At 34.4% G+C, this 24,479-nt stretch overlaps 1 protein-coding gene across 4 annotated transcripts in view; it reads right to left on the minus strand.

The window, feature by feature from the left end:
• Positions 1–408: 408 nt before the first annotated feature.
• The window catches only part of LOC129758663 (protein SCAI), a 45,101-nt gene continuing 21,030 nt past the window's right edge, over positions 409–24,479 (minus strand). The window contains exons 5-11 of one of the 4 annotated variants that reach the window (XM_055756231.1): positions 17,846–17,974; positions 17,640–17,779; positions 17,391–17,579; positions 17,127–17,325; positions 3,953–4,014; positions 3,676–3,876; positions 409–3,617 (exon numbers count right to left, since the gene is read on the minus strand). In XM_055756231.1, coding sequence (XP_055612206.1) covers positions 3,373–3,617; positions 3,676–3,876; positions 3,953–4,014; positions 17,127–17,325; positions 17,391–17,579; positions 17,640–17,779; positions 17,846–17,974 — 1,165 coding nt within the window. In that variant the 3' untranslated portion in view covers positions 409–3,372. Of the gene's footprint in view, positions 3,618–3,675; positions 3,877–3,946; positions 4,015–17,126; positions 17,326–17,390; positions 17,580–17,639; positions 17,780–17,845; positions 17,990–24,479 lie in introns of all 4 variants that reach the window. The other 3 variants (XM_055756230.1, XM_055756229.1, XM_055756228.1) reach the window with 3 other exon arrangements.

Genomic DNA, 24,479 nt, shown 5'->3' on the forward strand with positions numbered 1-24,479 from the left:
GCAATATATCGATAGGCACCCTGCAGTGATGTCAATTGAATTTCATGTTTATCAATGCGAAAAGACATACCCCTATTAAACTGCTAATAACTTTTTTGCCTAATGAGATACAAAGTTCCGGTCTTCGACAAAGTTGTTCAGCGGAAAATTTCCCTTAGGAATTTTATAAATTGGCACAAAAACCATCAGCTGGCTCGGCTCCAAAAAAGAAACAGAATCGATGTTGATTTTTCAGTACAAAATATTCAATTTTCCCATACAAACCTAAAAGTTCAAATTTACTCATGTAAACGTTACTTAAAAATTCTGCAAAAAATCGTGGATGAGTTTTGGACCAAGACGAAGCTTTTAAGACCCCAGGGTTTGAGAAATTCAAAAATGACCCCAAATCGACTCAGTCTAATACAATATGTCTAATCCGGTAGAACTGCTTTTGTTGGTTGAACTGTCAGCAAGAATTGCAGTCAGGCTGGGTACAGTTAAGTACTCAGCATCATACCTAGTGTTGTAGTTTGATCTCATTGCTCGGCGGAACAGTAACATAACAGCAACAACATGGCGACGAACCTTATTTCCGAGCCAGACTATTCGGAAAAGTTCTCCGTCATAAGTTTCGGATTCTCCCTCCTCGTTTTCCACAGCTCATAACCTCCAAAAACGTCAACTTCATACACAGATACTCGTATCTATGAAGAGCTTGTGATACACATACTGATATACGAGTATGAGGCTTTCCATTCTTTTTTTCATCTGAACATCTGCATTCTACCGAGCTTATTGCAATGGCCGACACCATCTACACGACACCAAAATGTTTCTGTGGGATGCTTGTCTTCACTAATGTTACGCACCAACAAATAAAGTTAAATCAAATCCAAACAGAAGCTATACGAAGCACCATTCCGAATACTTTTGGAACATCATTACAGAGTGCAGATTATAATATTCTATCATCCCAACAAATGTTGTTAAGGATCTTTCCTTTTTAAAAATGAACTAGCTTTTATTGTTTGATTTACCATTAATCTATTCACAGATGAACTGAACAGCATAAGAATCTGTTGGCAAGACATGCGCACTACTATTCATTCAGCGAAATACTTGTTTTGTTTCCCTTCTAAATTTTTTGCTACTTTTTTACTATAATCGCAGTGTGTGTATTTTTTTTTATTCTGCGATTTTAAATGAAAAAAATTACCCACAAAAAAGCTGGTCGCTAAATGCTTCCATTTAAATACACTCTACTTCCCCATTATCTGTTTTGTTTATCCTATTAATTATACCTTTTTTTTAAATATATATATAATTCCCTATCTATATCTGCTTCCACATAACCTTACAGCACTTCCTAAAAATCTATATTTATTTTCCTTTGGTTGTTTTTTAGTATTTTTGTTTCACGCGAGAACCGATTCTTTCAACGTGTATAATGCGTCTAAATGTGTTTTCTTACACTCCCCCAACGCCCTCCATTCCCCTTTTCTGTTCATTCCGTTTGAGTTGTTCATTCATAATCTCATCTTGACACCCACCCACAATTTCCCGTTATTCTTCCTCTTCTTCTTCCATCCTGCCTCATCGGTTGAATACATTCTGGTAAACTTGATGATTCTTATTACGAGCATTGTGTTTGTCGTCTTTTATGGAGCAATAGTAATTAACCAAGCGCATAGATGTGTGGTTTACCTTTTGTCTCCCATTGTCTTCTTCAACGATTCGTATTGGTTTTGTCTTTTTTTTCTCTATGATTTGTTTTATTTATGTCTCTAATGAAGCGAAATAGCGGCAGTGATCACACGTTTATATTGTCCAAATATCGGCTGGGTATTTTTACAGTATTGATGAATTATTGCACTTAATAACTGTGTTCTTTTTCTCAAATAGTTTAATGAATTAATTCACATTGAAACCAAGGGAATAACATTATTTACAAATTAAAGGTTAGACGAGTCGGTATAAGCTCGTTCGAGAATCAATACCAGAACATATTCACCATATATGCAATGTTCAACTAAATAGTGTATGATAAAAAAATACATTCAACATTCTTTAAAAGATAATGAATACATTGAAACCGTTGGATGGTGGTTAAAAATTAATAAAACTAGATCAAAAATGTGTAGAAATTTTCCCAAACACTTTATGATTCGAAATTTCCTTTCAGTGGATCATTTTTTTTTTTTCATCATTCACACAAATTCCCCGGTCTAATTTCAAGAAACATAGTCAGAAATGCGATAAAACGTAGTCAAAGAAAATTTCCTATTTGGCAGCTCAAGGTATGACTCAGAGGTCCGAACGATAGAGCGAAAATTCAGTGACAATCACGACTGCATTTTAGCACATCGCCTCTCAGGGCAGCAACACACATCCAACTGCTTCGAAATGAGGAAGAGAAGCAGTAATTTCGTTCATCAATTTCAACTCAAGCTCTATTTCGTCACATAAAAAATGCTGCACCGAGCAAAATTTCTTTGGCATTCGTTCCTCGCTGGAACTCTTTAGAAATCATAAAAGAGTGTTGTCAAAGCTATTCAGTAGCGGGAAAAACATTCTCATTCAGTTGAGTATCGTCGTACACGCTTTTCAACTGTTTAGCACCACTTTTCTGAGAATCGATTTCAATAAACAGAAAAAAAGGAAATTTAAATCATCCTTGGATCATTGCATCAGTTCTACCATTATTGAGAACTCATTGTCACGAAATGCTCAGTATTATCCTAGTTATGATCGTAACCACGTAACTGTATACATTTGATGTCGGAATCGAGAGTGAACATCCTACCTGATAAAGAATAAATGTGCCGAGTTTAGAAAAAGTGTTATCTAATGATGTGTGTAGAAAACACGCTTTACGCACTACGATTACTTCGCTTTTTTCTTCTTATAATAGTGTATATGTAACAACATGTAGCGTAAAAAGCCGTGAACTTTCTATTAAATAAATAGAGGAGGTAACATATCATCTTGTGTTTGTCCATCTTTTGTGATTTTAAATACTATTCCACTTCGGACTGGTGCTTGGACTGATGTCTCCAGCAGCTAGTATTCGATCTTAACCGTTAGCGCGAGCCGATAATCAAACGATAAAAAGCATTTTAGTAGTACAGCATAGCAAATCGAGATAGCATGTTTTTCGATCACCACTACCATCTGTCGCTTCACTAGTAACAAGTAATGATGTATACCGTCTGTTGACGCACTCCATCGGAAAATAGGTATAGAAATCGTCGCGATTGCCGCCATGGTCTTTCCATTCTGCCATAGTAGACTCAGGATTAGTAGCAGCAGCAGTTTATTACCATAGTAACTGTCTCCACTGTGTTCCTGATTCAGTTTATCGTTGCCATGAAGATCGGTTGCCCTCATCCATCAATCGCCTTCGGGACCTTCAATGAAATGCCCCCTTACATCTAAAGCAGAAGCCAATTGTAAAATTATGTGAGCCAACGAAGGATGTTCCAGGAGCTCGGCTGCCGGAAGTGGAGGTTCGCAGCGTGGCCTCTGGTGACGCCCTCGAAAACCTCGATGTAGCCTCAGCGTTACATCACAAAATACAAATCTCAAAATCAGTGTGCGAAGAAAATCATCACCGAAGAACTGCACATACGAAGAATCTAAAAAAAAACAAAAGTTTCACTTACAGTTCTAAGCAAATGTCAACCTATACCTTACCTATGTAACCTATGCCTTGCTCTATTTCATCCATTCGGCACCGTGTAACCAACCGGGAAGCTTCCGTTACAAACCTATCGACGTAGTTCTGGCACCGCTCCCAATGGTGTATCGGGACATCACCAACGTTGCAAATGTAGCACAGCGCCGTCATTGGCGAATGCAGGAATAAAGTGAACAGCGAACCGTGATGTTGAATATCTGTGAGCAAAGGTAACGATGCTTATGAAATAAGATTTCGAACCGTTGATTCCATCAAAACGTTACTTACGCATACCTTGGAAATTCGCTGGGACGTCCTGAGGCGACATCAATATCACAAGGGGCTGACCAAAGTACCTGTTACGAAGATGGCATTATTTATCATCGGGTAAACACCTACTAAAATATGATTGCTGTCCGAAATCCACTCCATCACACTTCACAACTACAGATTCATTAGTTAAAAGCAGTCCATACATATATAAAGCATTTTTCTTAAATTGTAGTTAACTGGTGGCTAGTTAATCTCTTAAAGGCCCAACTCCTATTTCAGTCAAACTTAATCTTACGGCCGAAATTAACGTGAGAACGCCAGATCTAGCACCTATTATCTTGGTAACATAAATAATGTACCGATTACAAACTTTACATCATTGGATTACATGAAATCTTGAGATATTTTTTGTTTTAAAAATTGGTCATGATGACGTTTCTAGGATAAGATATTAGCTTTATTAGAGTTCTGGTGATGTTATAGAATGCGCTTTAGCTTTTTATGAAGATTAATGCTATATTGTGAAATTATTTTATCGGCTATTTCGGTGAAATTTTATATTCTTTGAGAAAGAATATTTAAGAATTGAAAGATTATAGACGGATAGAAGATTAGAATAAAATGAAAGATGTTGAAATTGAGCGGAAGGGTAATTTTAATTTGAAAAACTTTTCTTCACATTTCATCGTTTCGTTCCTCACGGGCCTACTACGTTGCAGTGCAGTGGTTGATACAGATAGAATTGTAACAACCACTACACAATAGTAGGCCTAGCTTGGTTCGTCCCACAAGCGGAAACTTGCAGTACGAACGAAATTGCAGTACGTTCGTACTGCAAGTTTCCGCTTGTGGGACGAACCACGCTAGGCCTACTATTGTGTGGTGGTTGTTACAATTCTATCTGTATCAACCACTGCAAGGTATACACAGAAAAAAAATATTGTAACGCTGGCCGATGTAATTTGAGCAGATGTTAGCCACAAAATGTAATAGTATGACTTTTTATTTTGATACTACTCAACCGTCCGTTTATTACATCCAATCGATGTACACAATTTTAAACATGTCTGTTTAAATATGTAATATCACATCGTCAATGTAATCACATCGAAGCAGCTCATAACTGTCAACAAAATAGTTTTCAAATCAAAAACTCCGGAAGGGTTTCTGAGGCACAGAGACAACCGATTTACTGGTAAGATACCTCGATTTGTTTCTTATTTTTAAGCAAATCCAGTGATACTAACTGATTTTCATATTAGTTTGTTCCAGGAAATTTATTACGAAGAAAAAAAAGTTCAAGGAGTATGGAAAGGAATTTTTCAAACGGATCGGTGGGTAGGTCATATTGTGATTATTTTTTCATACCGGCTACCTTGGGATTCACCTTTTTTTTAAGGCCCAGAGCAATATCCCGAAGATCTCTTCATGTCTTACATGCCGATCCAAGGCCAATATCGAGATCCAGCGTCGAAAGGACAATTATTTAGTTCCAAGTCTACGGAAAGCCAAGAGCTAATACTAGTTCCACCGGCGGAGTACATCACTAGACTTTGTTGTGAAAGATTATTCGCCTAGGAAATGAAATTATGAATAGACAGACTATCATTTGTAAACACATTGGCGGATTGTGATTTTCCAATAAATATTTCGTCATTTGGACGACCGCATTTTTTTCTAGAGCAAAGTGTTTGAATGAATCTTGACTAAGTGTAGAGTTGTACACATTTCTAAAATTTCTACGACAATTTACAAAAATTGTATTATCCTTCGAATTGTATCAACATTTTTCATCGTTTCGATTCAAAATAAATGTTTCCATGTTTGTCTACTACGTTAAATTTTCTATTGTAATTTTGTTCCATCTTATCGAGGTCATAGGTTTTACATCAAAACGATGTTATATTAGGTAGCATTTGCGACTCAAGTTATATGCACGTTTTGAGGAACAAAACGATGAAATGTGATAAAAAGTTTTTCAAATTAAAATTTCCCTTCCGCTCAATTTCAACATCTTCTATCCGTCTATAATCTTTCAATTTTTAAATATTCTTTCTCAAAAATAGAAAATTTCACCGATATAGCCGATAAAATAAGGCTGGAACAAATTTCCAAAATCCCGAAGGGGGGAATAAATAAAATTTGAAATATTTTAGGTAAATTTCGAATAAAAATTCAAATATCCGAAAGATTACAAGACTAAGAACCAAATTTTGGATGATGGAAATGAATTCACATTTTGTATTCTTGATTTTATTGAATTTTTCGATAAAAAAAAATACATGATTGATAAGTTTTATGCAATAATATTACATTTGCAATTTAGTTGCATACAAGCTTTCGTGCAATTGATTCCAATTTATTTGTTTTTCGCATTATTTTTTATTGTCACCCCCCTCGCGGTGTTCCAACTCCGATTGACAAAAGAAGTATTTGAAATTTGTCCCGGCCTTATTTCATAAAATTTACGGTGATTAACTCTTCATTTAAAAAAATAATGCTTTAGTCCTAACGAAATTTTTCTGACCATAATACAGCTAAAATTGTTACTTGGGATGGTAAAATTGATAGCTAAAACGCTAATGTATTAATAATATTCTGAGCATCTTTTCTATTGCCATTCGAGATATACACCCTTATTCTCGTTTTCGATCGAATGGCCTTCGTTCGAAAGTTAGTCAATTTCGTATTCTTGTTTTCGTTCGAACGAATCACAGCAGTTCGATCTTTCGAACATAGCTCGTTCGAACGAAATGTTGCATTCTCGTTTTCGATCGAACGTATTTTTACTACCGGTCGTCAAACGCGAGTCTAATGCTGCGAACGGAATTCGTTAAAAGGGCCAAAGTTGAAAAAAATAAAGGAAAAACCTAAAATTGAGAGGATATGAGACTTAAAAAATCTGGAATCACAACAACTTTCTATCTAGGCTGATTTAATGCAAAGTTGCGAACATTTTCACTCAAGAAATTTTATATGGCCGATGTTATTTTTGCAACCGACTAACAAACGCAAAATGCGAACTAAAGGCATTTGTGAATATTGGGACGGTTGTGGTTTAGGATTTAACACAATAAAATTTAGGCGGCTTAAATTAGCGTATTGATAGAGTTCAAATAAATTTTTATTCAAAATTTTGAAACTTAATTCTATATTGATACTTGTAGCCGGATTCCAATTTTTTACTCCGGATGGGGGAGCTTTGCAGCAGCAGTACCGTCCCCATTAACTTCTGGTATTGAGGACACCTTTTGATACCGGAAACACTAGCGGCAAAACTACGGTACAATTGACACGATTAAATATCGGCATATCGGCAGACGTTTGTTTATGCTGCCGATGTCGGAATCAGCCCCGACGACAGCTGGTGTTCTTTTTTAACCATTTTTTTTTATCCGAAACTCACCGGATGAGCGCTACTAGATCCTTAAGACTCAAAAGAAAAAAAATTTTATTCCAATATTTACATTTGAAACCAAGGAATATTTAAATAAGGTAGTGTCGAGAGCCATATTGGATTTTTTTTGTGACGTCACAAAAACGAATGTATCGAAAATTTATATGCGAATGGCAGAAATTTCAAAGAAAAACATGTTTTAGAACGAAAATAAATTCCAATTTCATTTTGATTGTGTTGTAAGACCTCTATTTCACTATGTTATGAAATTTTCTGGTCCTTTGAAGATTGCATTATGTTTTTTTCTCATTTTAATATTGAACGCGATGTCATCTTGAAGCTAAAACGTTCAAAAACGAAGATAAAATCTACTTTAAAAAAGTCTAGCTGGTAGTTATTGAGTGTTCAACTGATTGTCATGATTTTTATACAATCGGTTAACCATATTCAATTCTTATGAAGAACAATTAACATCAATTGATTATTATTAACTCGATTTACTAAAATGCGAATAAATAATTGTGGTTTTATACAAAAGTTTGTTTTTTGATAACTTTTTTTGTAACAAGGATCTTAAACTGCACTGACTTGATCATTTTCATAGAAGACTTTGAACTAATTTTAATGTTTTGCAAATTTGAGTAGGGAAAATCTACCATTTTTTCGAACTTCGATGGTCTATTTCTCACAAAAATTACTCGAAAATTCAACTTTTTTCGTACCGATCTTATAGAGCAAGAATCCTTCTACAATAACAGGTATTAAAAGTGGAACATTTCCAACAAATTCTTCAAATTATCAACGAAAAAGGCAAATTTCCTAGTAAATTAACAGATTTTTCGTGATTGTGACGTCGCAGTGTGTACTAATACTAAAGCAGGGCTGCCTCGACACTACCTTCTTTAAATATTCCTTGATTTGAAACTGTCATTTTCAACCAGGTTGCTGCCCAACAATTTCGAAGTTCATCAGGCAACACCAAAATTGAACGTATCGCGTTCGTACGAAAACAAGAATACCTTTTCCGAATTCGTTCGAAAGTATCCGTTCGAACGAAAGCCAGATACGCCGTAAACGAGAATAAGGGTGATAAGGGTATTGGGTGAAAGGGCTACACTAGAAGAAGTCGATTTTTTCCTTTCCGATGCCATCTTGAAATCCAAGATAGTGGCTTCCACTTAACTTTGAAATGCTGTAATCATTGGAAGTCAAATGAAACCCCCACAATATGAGAATTAAGAGAAATAGCTAAACTAGGTAGTAGAAGTCAAATTTCGCTATCTGACGACATCATAAAATAAAAGATAACGGCTTCCACTAAACTTTTAAAAAAATAACTGAAAATCGCATGGAAGCCCCACAATATGGGTATTTGATGAAAGGGCTAAACTATAAAAAGTCGAATTTCGCTATCGGACGCCATCTTGAAATCCAAGATGGCGACTTCCACTGAACTTTAAAATGCTGTTAATCACTGAAAATCGCATGAAATATGGGTATTAGTTGGAAGGGATCAACGAAAAGAAGATAAATTTGGCTATCAGGCGTCATCTTGAAATCCAAGATGGCGGCTTCCAATGAACATTGAAATGATTTTAATCACTGAAAATCGCGTGAAACTCCCACAGTATGGGTATTAGTTGGAAGGGATCAACGAGTAGATGACAAATTTCGCTATCAGACGTCATCTTGAAACCCAGGATGGCGGCTTCCACTGAACATTAAAATGATTTTAATCACTGAAAATCACATGAAATTCCCACAATACGGTCATTGCGTAAAATGGCTTAGTTAGTTTGACTCGAATTTCTGTATCAGGCGCCATCTTGAATTCCAAGATGGCGACTTTTGCTGAACCTTAAAATGCTTAAAAAACTAAAAATCCCATGAAACCCCCAAAATACGGATATTGGCTAAATGGCTAAACTAGAAAAAGTCAAATTTCGCTATCGGACGCCATCTTGAAATCCAAGATGGCGACTTCCATCGAACTTTAAAAGACTGTTAATCACTGAAAATCGCATTACAACCCGACAATATGGGTATTGGGTGACAGGGCTAAACTAGAAGAAGTCAAATTTCTCTACCAGACAGCTGTGTGGCAGCGGCTTAAAGAATACTGCCACTGGGATACTGGTCCATGTCGTACGAGGCGACTTATCCAGTACTTCCCAAATATGTTTATCTCATATTTCTGTCTATTGGAAATCAATGAGTTTGTATCTGGGAGGGGGAGGAAATAGGTCAAGGTCAATTATAACATGCAGATTTCAGAATTGTGTTCAGTTCGGAATTGTGTAAGCCAATGTTTTGAATCTGAATCGGTTTTGAAATCTTGCTGGTATTTTTGAACTGTTTGACCTATTTTCTCTCGGGGAGGATATGGCAATAGTGCGTATTGCCAAACATGCATTTGCACAAGCTGTATTCTTTCATATTTATTTTCTTGTTTTGCCAATTTGGAAAATGATAATTTATTCAATAAATCTCTTTGCTTTCCTGGTAACTCTTTCAATAAAATCTCTACACATGTGATTCTTGAATGTGAAGCTCTTTTATGTACACATCGCTTACAACCCGATGGGATTTTCTTTTTTTTTTTGGCAATCCGCTAAGATAGGTCAAGTTGAAATCTTATAAAATGTTTATCTACCTACATAAATTACATCAGTAATATTTGTGACATCAAATAAATTCTTCGTATTTTTCCTTGTATTAACACAAGTGTCCAGTGTCTTCTATCTTCAGTTTGGTAATACCCTTTTGTGGAAGTAAATGGCCTTTCAGAAATAGATATTTAATTTAAAAAAATCGACCTGATATTTCAATCACGTTGTACGGCTTACGTGATTCGTGTCGTTTTCAAGGAACAAATGTTCAAAAATATGTTAGGTAGCCGAAAGGCTTTCAAATTTCTCATTGTATCTAGTTGGAAGTCAAAACTAATTTCGCATGTCGACAGTTATTCCTGGTTAACCCAATATGTGTAACTTTTCTTACATTGACACATGTGACAAGTTCACTTCAGCTTTAAAATGGTTAAATATGTATGGTTTAGAAGAGTTGAATTTCTCATTTCATTTTCTGATGTTTCGTTATCATCAGTCCTTCTGGAATTCACTACACTAATTTCGTGCAATCACATGTGCTTTCGTAAATATCGCTTAAACTAAAAATAATGTTTAAAATTACTAGTTACTGTACAGATAGCCAAAGGGCTTTAAAATCATTTCTCACGTCCAGTTTATAGATATATCGCAAGGTAATGAAAAAAACCTTGCTGTAACATAGGATTGCTATGTATCAAAATTCACCTGCTTATGCACTCTTCAAAGCTGCATTTTAAATTTTACTTTAAAGAAACTCATAGTAGTTATCTGACTAGAGCGCTAACTGGTCTGTAAAAAAACACTTTGTATAATGAATCTTCTGTTTGGTTTAACTATGATTCCGAGATAGTAGGTACTACCTATATTTTCCTTCCACCTAGTGTGTGATTGCCCTTTTTTTATCTGACTACATTTCATTTGTATGTCTGAATTTAAGTAAGAAAGTTATAAAGAAAAAAAATCATTTCAAATGTTATTTTAAGAAGCGCAAATGCTTGAAATCCCTATGTGGATAGGCTAAATGCCAACTTAAATCAGATCTTTTTTTTTAAGCCCTCACTGAAGCATCCTGGTCAGAGCATGTTCTGATCATAGTAAAATCAAATCTCCTCAAATAATTTATGGTTCTTAAGATTCTTTCCAACTTATAAGTAACTGTCTCACGTTCGCTTTACAACTTTTCTGTACTCTGCCTATCATGTATGTAATAATTGAATCAAATTCTAAGAATTTAAAGTAACATTATGTCATACTTTACCCATATGAGCTTTAATGCTTAAAAATCCCTATGTGGATAGGCTTTATGCCATATTTTGTCAAGAATACCCATGTGGATAGGCTACATGCCATGTTTAATACATTGAATTTATTTTCTTATCGTTTTATAGGTTTTCAGATTTCTCAGGTAAATGATGAAATCTGCAAAAAAAGGCTAGGCACAATTTTCCCGTTTGTTTGGATAACGTGCCGCTTTTAAGCCTAACCCTTTTCTGATACCTGATACCTGGGTGACAGGGCTAAACTAGAAGAAGTCAAATTTCTCTACCAGACGCCATCATTAATCCAAGATGGCGACTTTCGCTTTTCTTTTCAAAGCTATAAATGACTGTCGTCACATCAAAAAGCGCTCTCTTACTCAAATTATCCGCTCAGCTTAGCCACACGTTGTAAATTAAGAAATTCTCCCCCTTTATTTTCTCGCTCCGAGACTTTCTTTGGGCCCGGCTAGTAAGTTTAGCCCCAGCCAATACCAATATTGAGAGAGTTTCATGCGATTTTTAGTCATTTACAGCATTTGAAAGTTCAGCACAAGCCGCCATCTTGGATTTCATTATGGCGTCGGATAGCGAAATTTCACCTGTACTTGTTTAGCTATTTCCCTCAATACTAATTTCTTGGATTTCAAGATGGGGTCGGAAAGGAAAAAAATCGACTTCTTGTTCAGCCCTTTCACCCAATACCAATATTGTTTGGGTTTCATGGAATTTTAAGTCATTTACAACATTTTAAAGTTCAGCGGAAGTCGCCATCTTGGATTTTAAGATGGCGTCAGATAACAAAATTCGATTTTTACTGGTTGATTTCTTTCAACTTATACCCATATTGAAAGAGTTTTATGCGATTTTCAGTCATTTACAGTATTTAACATGGAGACGGACAGCGAAATTCGAATTCAACTCGTTTATCATTTTCACCTAAAAACCATATTGTGAAGGTCTCATGATATTTTCAGTCATTTTTAGTTTTGAAAATAAAAGCGGAAGTCGTCATCTTGGATTGATGATGGCGTCAATCAACTATTTTTGTCATACTATTTGGGCCCTTTTACTCAATACTCATATTGTAGAGATATTCATACCACTTCCGGTAATTTGAAGTTTTCAAAGATTTTAACATATCTATTTTGAACCTCCCTCGGGACCTATTCACCACCTTTAAACTAAATAAGTTCTTTTACAAATTTAGCTACAGCTTCGACCGAGAATGATTCATGCGGTATAATTCAGTAATCGTTTCCCTTTTTTTATTCTTTCAGTCAATTTTTTCGCGTTAATTCATTCGTTCACCAATTTTCTTCAACTATTGCACAGCTTGTTTATTCACATTTCCGTTGAATATTTAGTACCAGTACAATCATTTCCTTATTTTTTTGCAACTGCACAGCAAAAATCGTGCACAAAACATGAGTCGCTAAAAGTTTCGTATTACATTGTTTTGATGTACCACAATTTAGATGTAAAAAAATATACTAAAAGAATGTATCGCAGTAGGCGAACTCAAGCCCAAAAAAATTACTTATCGATATTTTTTTTTTCACTACCCTAGCTTTTGATCCACCAGCAGCCAGTGGCGTAGAGGATAGCCTTCAAGTCTTCTAAGCCAATCGTCAGGAGATCGAATCCCGGTCACAGCGTACATAGTACATAGTACACTTTCTGTGGGTTGATGGTTCTAGTATTTGTAAGATGCTGAGATATGATCTTATCAGTGAATCCACGAAAGATGTACGCTTAGAGTAAGGTTGCCAGAATTTTTTCCACTCTCATCCGGGCCAAGCAATTCCAGGCATTTTTTCAAAAAAACCTGGCAAAATCCGGGCATGGATTTCAATTTTTCAAATCCAAAAACCGGACAAAAACCGGGCAAAATTCAGATGTTATTATATATAAAAGCAAAGAAAAAGTGCAAAAAAATTAAATTAATATTTTATTAATGTAATTGCAGTCTACCAAAAACTTTTTGGAACACTTAAATATTTAAAGGTTTATAAAAGTAAATCAGCGAAATTATTTGAAACAACCGTTGAAAATTTAACCGTTGAACCGTTAATCGATTTTGCTGAAACTTACTCAAAAACTTTGATTTTTTTTTGGTTTCTTTGTGAAAATTGTGAAAAATCCGGGCAATATCCTGACTTTTTTCACGATATCCGGGCAACCGGGCCGGACCGGACTTTCTCGAAATTTTGCATCAAATATCCGGGCAAACCCGGATAAAACCGGGCCATCTGGCAAGCTTAGCTTAGAGTTAAGTGAAAGCATCCCGATCAGGAGGGAAAAACTAAATTATATCAAGATGAGATATTTTGATACTAATTTTTGTCCTATCTAAATGAGCTATTATTCAGTACTCGTAGGATGTTAAAATATCTCAAATTATATCAAAAAATCAATGCAATCATAGCTTAATTATATCAATTTTAGATATGCTCCTTTCAAGATTATATCTCATTCAGATAGCATAGTTTGATATCGGACAGAACAAAACCTATCAAAATTATATCTTATCAAGATATGAGTGCTTCGAGAAAAATTTCTAGTGGAATCCCGATCAGAAGGGAAAAACAAAATTATATCAAAATGAGATATTTTGATACCTATTTTTTTTCTATCTAAATGAGTTATAATTCAGTACTCGTAGGATGTTAAAATATCTCAAATTATATCAAAAAATCTATACGATCATATCTAAATTATATCTATTTTAGATATGCTCCTATCAAGATTATATCTCGTTCAGATAGCATAGTTTGATATTGGACAGAACAAAACCTATCAAAATTATAACTTATCAAGATATGAGTGCTTCGAGAAAAATTACTAGTGGAATGTCAATAAACCATATTATTTGCTAAAACCATGTTCCATTTTTGGTTTCCTAAAAATTGGATCCAATTTTATGGATCTGCTGAGCGAAACTCATTAATGTACGGTTTGGGCGGTTGACTTCGATGTCCGTGTTTCAGAAAAAGTTGTACATATATCAAAATAAGATATAATCATTTTATTTTGGGACAACCCGAAAAAATTCTTTATCATTGAAAATTATCTCAACCCCATTCAAGTCTGTCTATCAGAATAAGATATAATTCAGATTGGAGAAACTTAAAATCTAAATTTTTCAGTACTTAATTATAACTGAATCAGATGTAAATATCTTGGTGAGATACGTTTGAGTTATTATTTTGATATGCTCTCCTGATCGGGATGCCAATAAACCACATTATATGCTAAAACCATGCTCCATTTTTGGTTTCCTAAAAATTGGGTTCGAATTTATGAAGCTGTTGAGCGAAACTCATTAATGGACGGTTTGGACCGTTGACTTCGATGTCCGTGTTTCAGAAAAAGTTGCACGTATATCAAAATATGATATAATCATTTTATTTTAGGACAATCCGAAAATAAACTTTACCCGATCAGGAGAGCATATCAAAATAATAGCTCAAACGTATCTCACCAAGATATTTACATCTGATTCAGTTATAATTAAGTACTCCAAATTTTCGATTTTAAGTTTCTCTAATCTGAATTATATCTTATTCTGATTGACAAACTTGAATGGGGTTGAGCTCATCCCGATCAGGTGAGCATATCAAAATAATAACTCAAACGTATCTCACCAAGATATTTATATCTGATTCAGTTATAATTAAGTACTCCAAATTTTCGATTTCATGATTCTCCAATCTGAATTATATCTTATTCTAACAGACTTGAATGGGGTTGAGCTCATTTTCAATGATAAAGATTTTTTTTCGGATTGTCCTAAAATAAAATGATTATATCTTATTTTGATCTACGACAACTTTTTCTGAAACACGGACATCGAAGTCAACGGCTCAAACCTTACATTGACGAGTTTTGCTCAACAGATTCATAAAATTGAATCAAATTTTTGGGATACCAAAAATGGGGCATGGTTTTATCAAATAATGTGGTTTATTGACCTTCCACTAGAAAATTTTCTCGAAGCACTCATATCTTGATAAGTTATAATTTTGATATAATTTGTTCTGTCCAATATCAAACTATGCTATCTGAACGAGATATAATCTTGATAGGAGCATATCAAAAACTGATATAATTTAGCTATGATCGTATAGATTTTTTGATATAATTTGAGATATTTTAACATCCTACGAGTACTGAATTATAACTCATTTAGATAGGAAAAAATAAGTATCAAAATATCTCATTTTGATATAATTTTGTTTTCCCCTCCTGATCGGGATATTCAATGATCAAGATTTTTTTCGGATTGTCCTAAAATAAAATGATTATATCATATTTTGATATACGTACAACTTTTTCTGAAACACGGACATCGAAGTCAACGGCTCAAACCTTACATTAACGAGTTTCGCTCAACTGATTCATAAAATTGAATCAAATTTTTGGGAAACCAAAAATGGGGCATGGTTTTATCAAATAATGTGGTTTATTGACCTTCCACTAGAAAATTTTCTCGAAGTACTCATATCTTGATAAGTTTTAATTTTGATATAATTTGTTCTGTCCAATATCAAACTATGCTATCTGAACCAGATATAATCTTGATAGGAGCATATCAAAAACTGATATAATTTAGCTATGATCGTATAGATTTTTTGATATAATTTGAGATATTTTAACATCCTACGAGTTCTGAATTATAACTCATTTAGGTAGAAAAAAATAAGTATCAAAATATCTCATTTTGATATAATTTTGTTTTTCCCTCCTGATCGGGTATCATTGAAAATGAGCTCAACTCCATTCAAGTCTGTCAATCAGAATAAGAAATAATTCAGATTGAAGAAACTTAAAATCGAAAATTTAGAGTGCCTGATTATAACTGAATCAGATGTAAATATCTTGGTGAGATACGTTTGAGTTATTATTTTGATATGCTCTCCTGATCGGGATTGTCTTCAGAGAAACATCAAGTTTCATTGAGATTCTATATGTATTGCGATCATATCGTTTAAACATGCACTATAAAACATAACAAACTTTGCAAAATTTTACAAAATTGACGTTGAAAAATATATGAAAAAAGATTTAAAATTTTCATTTAAAAAATCTTAATTAATTCTAGCAACACTGTAAAAGTTCAAAACTAGATTGAAATGAAGATTTTAAACCTAGCTACAATTTTCTACAATATAAGCTGTTTTGTGATTTTTTCCTCTTCAAACATTTTTTTCTTATACTCTAAATCTGTGATGTTAGTTTATTAGTTCTTGAAAACTTCGAAAAAAAAAATTATATAGTTTAATAAAATTTTAGGGGAAAGTACAAAAAATGACAGTTTTCTGTTGTTTTGAAGAATTTTCGAACTCTTCGTCGAACAGTTCCCATAAATTTATGCACAGTGCAGTGGCAGCTTCAAACCTAACGGCCATTTCTTCCACCACTTCGCCTTATCAGATGATGTTTTAATTGTTTTGCCACCATTTTTCAATTTACGATTGACTATTGACCAATATTTTACGATGAGACGAAATTGTGGGCAGTTCAGTGGCTTTATTTTTAGACTAATTACATCAATATTATTCTGCTTGTACTATCACGGGGCCTTCGTGTGACTGTGTAAAAGGCTAAACTATCTTCTAAAGATATTTGTAAACTTTTCCATACATTGTTGCTCAAGAAATGAAAACTTGTGTCTTCTTTCACCAACCAAATTTACAATTGTCGGATATATAATTTGTTTGTAAAGAGCAAAATCAATGGAAGAAGACAACAATTTCGTAAACAAATCTTGGAGCTTTGAAAGCTATCTATTCGTTGAAAATCGTATCTATTGTCATATTCCGGTACTTTCTACCGATAAATGCCTCTGAAGGAAAAAACTATAATTTGGACTAGCTGTGGAGCTGTACGATTGATTGGAGTGAATTTCGGAACCTTGTCAACCTTCTTACCTTGGTATGTGTTGGAATACAAACGAATTATCCGAATCGATTATTATGAACATTGGTCTACGCGTGTATGGATACAGATCTCCGGGATAGAGACAATGTGGTTCCTTGTATCCAGCGCTAGATTTTCCTCTAACGGCAAGTCCTCCATCAACCGCATCTCGTTTAATACTTGTGGCCAAACCTCCCAGTTCATAACCATCTAGAGAGAAACAACAAAATACAATGAAGGTCTGTTTCAACACTCACTCAGTTCAAATCACTCACAATCTTGAGGATGCTTCGTAGTCGAGAAGCATCCATCGGCAGACATGTACAACAGTAGAGCACCACCAGGTGGAAGTTCCTTGAAGCCACTCGACAGAAATACCATAAGCTGACTCAGTGACGGTTTATAAAGTAGATATTTGTGCGGATTATCACGCATCCCTCTGCGATCACCATTCTCCACGTAAGCTAAGACGAAAACAAATGAAGTTAATGCTTATTTCTACTATTAAGTTCGTTCTCAAGTACCTTTGGACCCAGGAACTCCATACGTGGGCATTCTACTAGCAGCAGGACTCGCATCGTGGGGTCCACCATGCGTACTCATAGGGTGACCCGTCAAGGGATGCATCGACTCTGTGGGTTCACGCTCCAAAGTTTGCAGCATCCTAAAAATAAGATAGAAAGATGTTAAAGTGTGAACATTTTAAACAGCAGAGCATAAGCAAGCCTACCTGAACATGTCCATTGTCAATTCAGAGAACTTTGCCTGCTCACAGGCCGAACCCACTATCAGTATCTCTTGCAGGCTGAGCGTCATGTGCGGCGTCCTTTCGCAGGGTGGCGTCGTAAGGGGACTTAACCTAGAACCAGAACCACTACTCATCAACACACGTGGAGTCACCCTATTCCAAAAGCGAAAGACGAATGGCCCGTGCTTTCGAATATCTGTGATCTCCATGGTAGTGGATGTATGTACGTTAGTGTGTGTGTGTATGTGATTGTTGTGTCGGTGTGTCTATGAGTTGTTGTTTCCTAAATGAAAGTGCATGATAGGTGCCACATGAAACACGTGAGAGCACAATGGAACGAAAAATGACACATGGACTCCACAACATGAAACACGACAGAGTAAGTACCCTGCCGATAAGGGGATCGATGACATAATCCATTGCAGTGACTCGAAACAGGTAACAAATGAAGGACCAAAACTTCCCCAGAGATTTCTTTCCAGAGACAAAAAAAAACTCGCTTATCAATTTGACAATCCATGCTTAAAATTTCTATATATTTCTTGTTTCCTAACCATTTCTGTACAAAATTTTTATTCTCATTTTAAATGAGTTTTTTAGAAACGTCGCTAGTGAACTGGCAACAAAACACAGACTTCCGAAAATCTAGTACTTCACTTTTCTTTGTCGGAAGTTGGAAGTCCGGACTTCCAAAATAAAATTTAGTGCTGGCGCGATAATATTTTGGGAAACCCTTTAATGAAATAAAAATTGATGATTCAATGTTCAGCTACCATTATTTACTTTAACGTTGTTCAAAGTCGTAAAGTATCACAGCGCTAATGAAATTACTTCATCTGAATCGGTAGGAAATGGCCTTTCTTTTGTTAGTTTATATAGTTAGTTTATATAGTTAGTTTATAATAGTTTATCATCTCGCCAGCACTAAATTTTATTGTGAATTTAAATGAATTTTTTTGAAACGTCGCTGGTGAACTGGTAACAAAACACAGACTCCCGACAATCTAGTACTTCACTTTCCTTTGTCGGAAGTATTTCGGAAGTCGGAAGCCCGGACTTCCGAAGTAAAATTTAGTGCTGGCGCTGTTATACTTCGGAAGCCCAGACTACCGACAAAAATGTAGTCAAGGAAATCTGTGATGTGCAGGCAGTCAACCGACGCCGTTACTAAAAATTGATTTTCAATGTACAATATTACGAAAATCTTACGTTCATGTACTCAAAATCCAAGTAGGAGACTGAAGATTTACAAAAAAAAAATGGAAAATAGTTACAATTAAAAGTTCATTTTAAATTTATGTTTCGTTTAAATACGAACTCAGAGAAGAATAAATGTGTTAAATTACGAAAACTTTTCAACCCACATTTCAAATTTTTCCCACTATGGCAGAGATTCATTAATTGAAATGTATTGTTTTACATCATTTATAACTTTTTGTAGTCATGAACGATCCTAATAAATTTCAAATAAATTTATCTGAAAGTGGAAAATATAATCACTAACTATCACCCAACAAACATTTTTGCTGATTAAAAACGCCAGTTCTCTGATCGTATGCTGTTTTGAGGTGCTGATTGCTGTTTCAGCTTTCTGGCTGAAGAAAGAAAGATTTCAGCGTATAAGGAAGTTTTATTTCAGCCAATGGAAAGTAGTGGAAAATTGGCTAAAGAATAACTCGTTCAGCCTTTGTCCAACGATTTTTGACACCTTCAAATTTGACAGCCGTCAGCTGTACAAGGGTAGCTTCGAAAGCGTCTTTCAGCAATATCAAACTTTTTGTTATTCATGTCATGACGAATCAAAATAATTATCTTTTGAATCGTCTAATGATTCGAAATTTCTAATTTTGCATGATAAAATGGCCTGGCCAGGAAATTAACATTTTATTCTCGTAGCAATTTCAATTTCTTCATATGAAATTGACCTTGGTTGAGAAATATTTTGGTCGCTTAAGAGCGAAACTCTTCTGTTCCTTTGCAGAATGCATGGTTGGTTCTGCCTTCTGCGGCATGAGACCAACAAGTCGTAGGTTCAAAGTTCGAGACAAGTTCAAATGAAGAAAAAATAACACGGGAGAGGAAAAGTAGCTGGCAAACATCGGACATACATCGGACAACATTCTTTTTGTTTTTTTTTTTGTTGCTCCGTCAATTGACGTTTCATGTGGTTTCATGTCATCTTTGCTGATTAATTTCTCCAGATCTCGATGTTTAAGGGCTGAACAGCAGCTTCTCTCTGAATTTGGGTTGCCTTCTTTCAGCAAGATAGCTGATTTGAAATTAGAACTAAACAATGTTTTAGCGGTTGTTCAGCAAAAAATGTTTGTTGGGATCTTTCTATCTTCATCAGTGAGCGTATAACCCAACAAACATTTTTTGCTGAACAACCGCTGAAACATTGTTTAGTTCTAATTTCAAATCAGCTATCTTGCTGAAAGAAGGCAACCCAAATTCAGAGAGAAGCTGCTGTTCAGCCCTTAAACGCTTAAATATTTTAGCCAACTCGAAAAAAAATTAATGAATTTCATTGTATCATTGTTGTTTTTACTTCGATCTCATAAAGAGCCCAATTCGTTTTTTTCTCCTTAATTTTTCATTTACTCATTTTTAATCAAATCACTTTAGATATATTTACATCATCATTTTTAGTAATGATAGAACACAAAAATCAGAAAACGACAATATTTTTAACAACATTCCCATTATATTAATTTGAAATTAAAAAAATTATGCACTTAAATTATTTATTGAAATTGAAAATCATTTCTCCTGCAAATAATGTAGGTGCAAGTAAAGATTTGTTTCCATAATTTCTTTCATAAGTCTTTAAGGAATGAATGAACTACAAAATTATATTTTGGCAAAATGGTGATAGGACCGAAATTTTTAAAAAAAATCTTGTTCTACAATATTTAGAAAAAAAAATATTTTGAAAAATTATTTGGAATGCTGATGAAGTTTCAACGGATCTTAATGTGCTCTTTTAATATTTCCGTTGAATAATGAAAAAGTTTTGTGCATTTGAAAAATGTTTTTTGATGAAAACATCAAGACCCAAACATCGAGAAAAATATTAATTTTTAAAGCAAATTTTGGGGAAAATATGAAGACCCCCGGCGCAAATTGTACGGTAAAAAAATGTCTGACAGAAAGCTAAAAAACAAGATATCTATCTCGTATTTCAGAATGGGGGTAGGCTTAATAGCGGCACGTTATCCAAACATACGGGAAAATTGTGCCTAAATAATATTTTATTTCACTTCATTCATCTTTCCAACGTTATCTCTGTTACATGAAACATAAATTGCAGAGATAACTACGGCCAGGTCAACCATGTGGTGTATACCGCAAAAGATTCTGGAGCAAGGGGGGGAATAAAGCGTGGAGTTCCCTACCAAACGCTTCATATGGATTACTCACATATATGCATACAGCATAATTTGAAATCAGCTACACTAATCTCATTATATTGTGTACTAGGAAAATAATACAATAATAACGTTTAATATAATGGAAAAGGTTGGATCTCACCAAATAAGTCTTTGAAAATTTCGACTAGGAAACTCTTCATCTAGACCGGACCAGCTGACTTGAAAATTCCTTCCGAACGCCCCCAACCAGTATTCAGCATTCTGAAACAAAGCACAAACCACTCCGGGAACTACCTTCGGTCACTTAATCTATCGTTTTCCACTGTTTAATTCTACAATTTCTAGTTTAACTTTAATGTAATTCAAATTTTCGATGGATGAAAACAAAAACGCGTGCGTTGCCCAAAAGTCATGGCTTGCTCCTTCTCTATTATTTTCAAGAATTTAGAAGCTACAAAATTCATAATCATAACCATTTGTTTCTGATAAATTTTAGCAATTTTTTTTAAATTGCGTCTTCATTTCATTATGCAGCTCATAATTCTAAAAGGTATTGAAGATAAATGGTCAGTAAATTCAATCTTAACCCTTCGTTTCATAAAGTAACGAATTTGCAACAATTAATGTTTGGAAAAAGTGAAAAATCGTATTTTATTTTAATTTTTTTTTAATGTACACATCATTTCCGACTGTATAAAAAGAATTTCAAGGAAAAATAAAAAATCATGAAATGAAGTGTTAACATTTTCAGTAACTCATCCATTTACTTGATGAAATTTGGCCCACGAAATTAATCGTTACAGCGGTTTGAGTTTGTAGGACCAACTTTTTTCGACCTTGGGCTTTTAAATGTTAAAATTCTTTTATAAAACCCAGTTTTGAGATAATGTTTTGAGTCTATCAATTGTACCTTCATTGTTTCGAGCACTTGTTGGATTGCCATCGAGTAACAGAAGAAAAAAAAACCGGTGTAGTTGATCAATTATAGCTGGTGAACTCAACCAAAAGTCGAGAAACAAAATCAAGACGATGATGCTGCTAACATAGATAGATAGGGGGGATACAGGAGTAACCGTTGATCTGATTCTTGTGATCAAAGAGGTCTCGAACGGTTCGATCAAAATAAAAATAAAACCACGAAAGGTTGTCTAAGACAATGGTCCTTTGAACATGCATCGTGTCATCTAGGAAGTGCGTTTAAAAATATCGGAAGGGTGACATAGGAAGAGAAAACTAAATGTTTATGATATGGATCAAATCAGTGGTGTATCTAGAAACAAAGTAAATCACATGCCAAATTTTTGACCGATTATAAACTGCTAACACCGTGGATGAAGCTAATGTTGGAAGTTTCTAAGTAAACAAACGTCTACCTATCATATCACTTGATTAAAAAAAGGCTTTTCCAAGGATTGAGCTAATCCAATTTCATCTGAGGGATAATATTTCTAAATTCTCTTCGTCTACGAAACAATCCTTGAACAGAAGTTTTTCTCTACGGCTTCGACACCTGAACAATGGTTGTGGAGGAAAAGGACAGATTTAACCGGGGGTTTTCGAACGGAAAGTGTTACGTTCGATTTACGATTTGAGCTTGGAAATAAGAATTAACCTCAACTGCTAGGAAAATTCATTAACGAAACCGCAAAAGAATTACGCTGAAAAATAAAGGGGGCAAAGAAAATCGAGGAAATCGAAAAGTTATATTTGACACTACTTCAAATATCGGATGTCATTTTGAAAAACAAAATTTGCCGAAAAAAAACCACTCGAGACATATAAAATTACGGTGGATCTAAATTAAATATTTCAACCAAATAAATCAATGATTAATCACACGAAATTTTGAAAAAGAAAACAGAAACGAAAAATTATAGAAATGCCAAAAAAATAAATTGTTATTTTTGTCATTTTTGGTCTTTTTGTTTTTTTTTTTGTTTTTATTTTGTCATTTTTGTCATTTCTGTCATTTCTGTCATTTTTGTCATTTTTGTCATTTTTGTCATTTTTGTCATTTTTGTCATTTTTGTCATTTTTGTCATTTTTGTCATTTTTGTCATTTTTGTCATTTTTGTCATTTTTGTCATTTTTGTCATTTTTGTCATTTTTGTCATTTTTGTCATTTTTGTCATTTTTGTCATTTTTGTCATTTTTGTCATTTTTGTCATTTTTGTCATTTTTGTCATTTTTGTCATTTTTGTCATTTTTGTCATTTTTGTCATTTTTGTCATTTTTGTCATTTTTGTCATTTTTGTCATTTTTGTCATTTTTGTCATTTTTGTCATTTTTGTCATTTTTGTCATTTTTGTCATTTTTGTCATTTTTGTCATTTTTGTCATTTTTCTAAACTCGGTGTAATTTTTCACAGAAATTAACTTTTATACGAAATCACATTAACTACCGTATTGAAGAAGGTTAATCGAAACGCATAATTAGACAACGATAATCTGTTCTCAAATAAAGAATCTACTCTACAGTCGTGTGATACTCACAAAACCTCAACCTTTGGACGAATGCTTAAAGATAATTTACTGCTGAAAGAAATTACAAAAAAGAGACTGACTTCCCATTCGAATCTCAAATAGGTCCTGAAGTTGAATTTCCCTTTTTTTCATGTCGTTATCGTAAAGTAAAAACACAACATCACAATTATCTCACGAATCAGACAAAGTAACTGAAAAAATCAAATTCGACTCAGGTGTGAACGACAACAATCAACTGCTGATGATCGAAATGGAGAGGTGAGTGACCTTATATGATCTGATGAGTAGATGAATGAACGGGCCAATTTTCACGCCTTGATCTTAAACTAAAAGTTCCTTAAGCATCTATACGTGTACGAGCAAATCACTGTTCAGTCATGTACCACTTTTAGCGACCGCCTTGGACTTTGCTCGTACTGACTTAAAACTAAAATCCTTAAAACTAGTTTTTGATAAGGGAGCAAACGCATATTACTACTGAACTAAAAATAAGTTAAAAACAACTACAAATCGCAGCAAAGATAGCCAATATTCAAATCAAAAGCAAATCGCATTTCTTCATACGAATCTAGCAAAACGAAAGAGCAGATAGATCAATTTAGGAATGCAACTAGGATATTTCATAAGTGAAGTGTTCTGTAGTATAGATTGAAAGACATGTGAGTAGATTAAGAGCAAATAAAGAAAAATAAATTCAAATCTGGAGCATTTCAAACGATGCGTGATCGGATTTTGATTCCCGATGCTGCACCACTGAACTAC

The sequence above is a fragment of the Uranotaenia lowii genome, chromosome 3, assembly GCF_029784155.1.
Source record: "Uranotaenia lowii strain MFRU-FL chromosome 3, ASM2978415v1, whole genome shotgun sequence".
Taxonomy (NCBI): Eukaryota; Metazoa; Arthropoda; class Insecta; order Diptera; family Culicidae; genus Uranotaenia; species Uranotaenia lowii.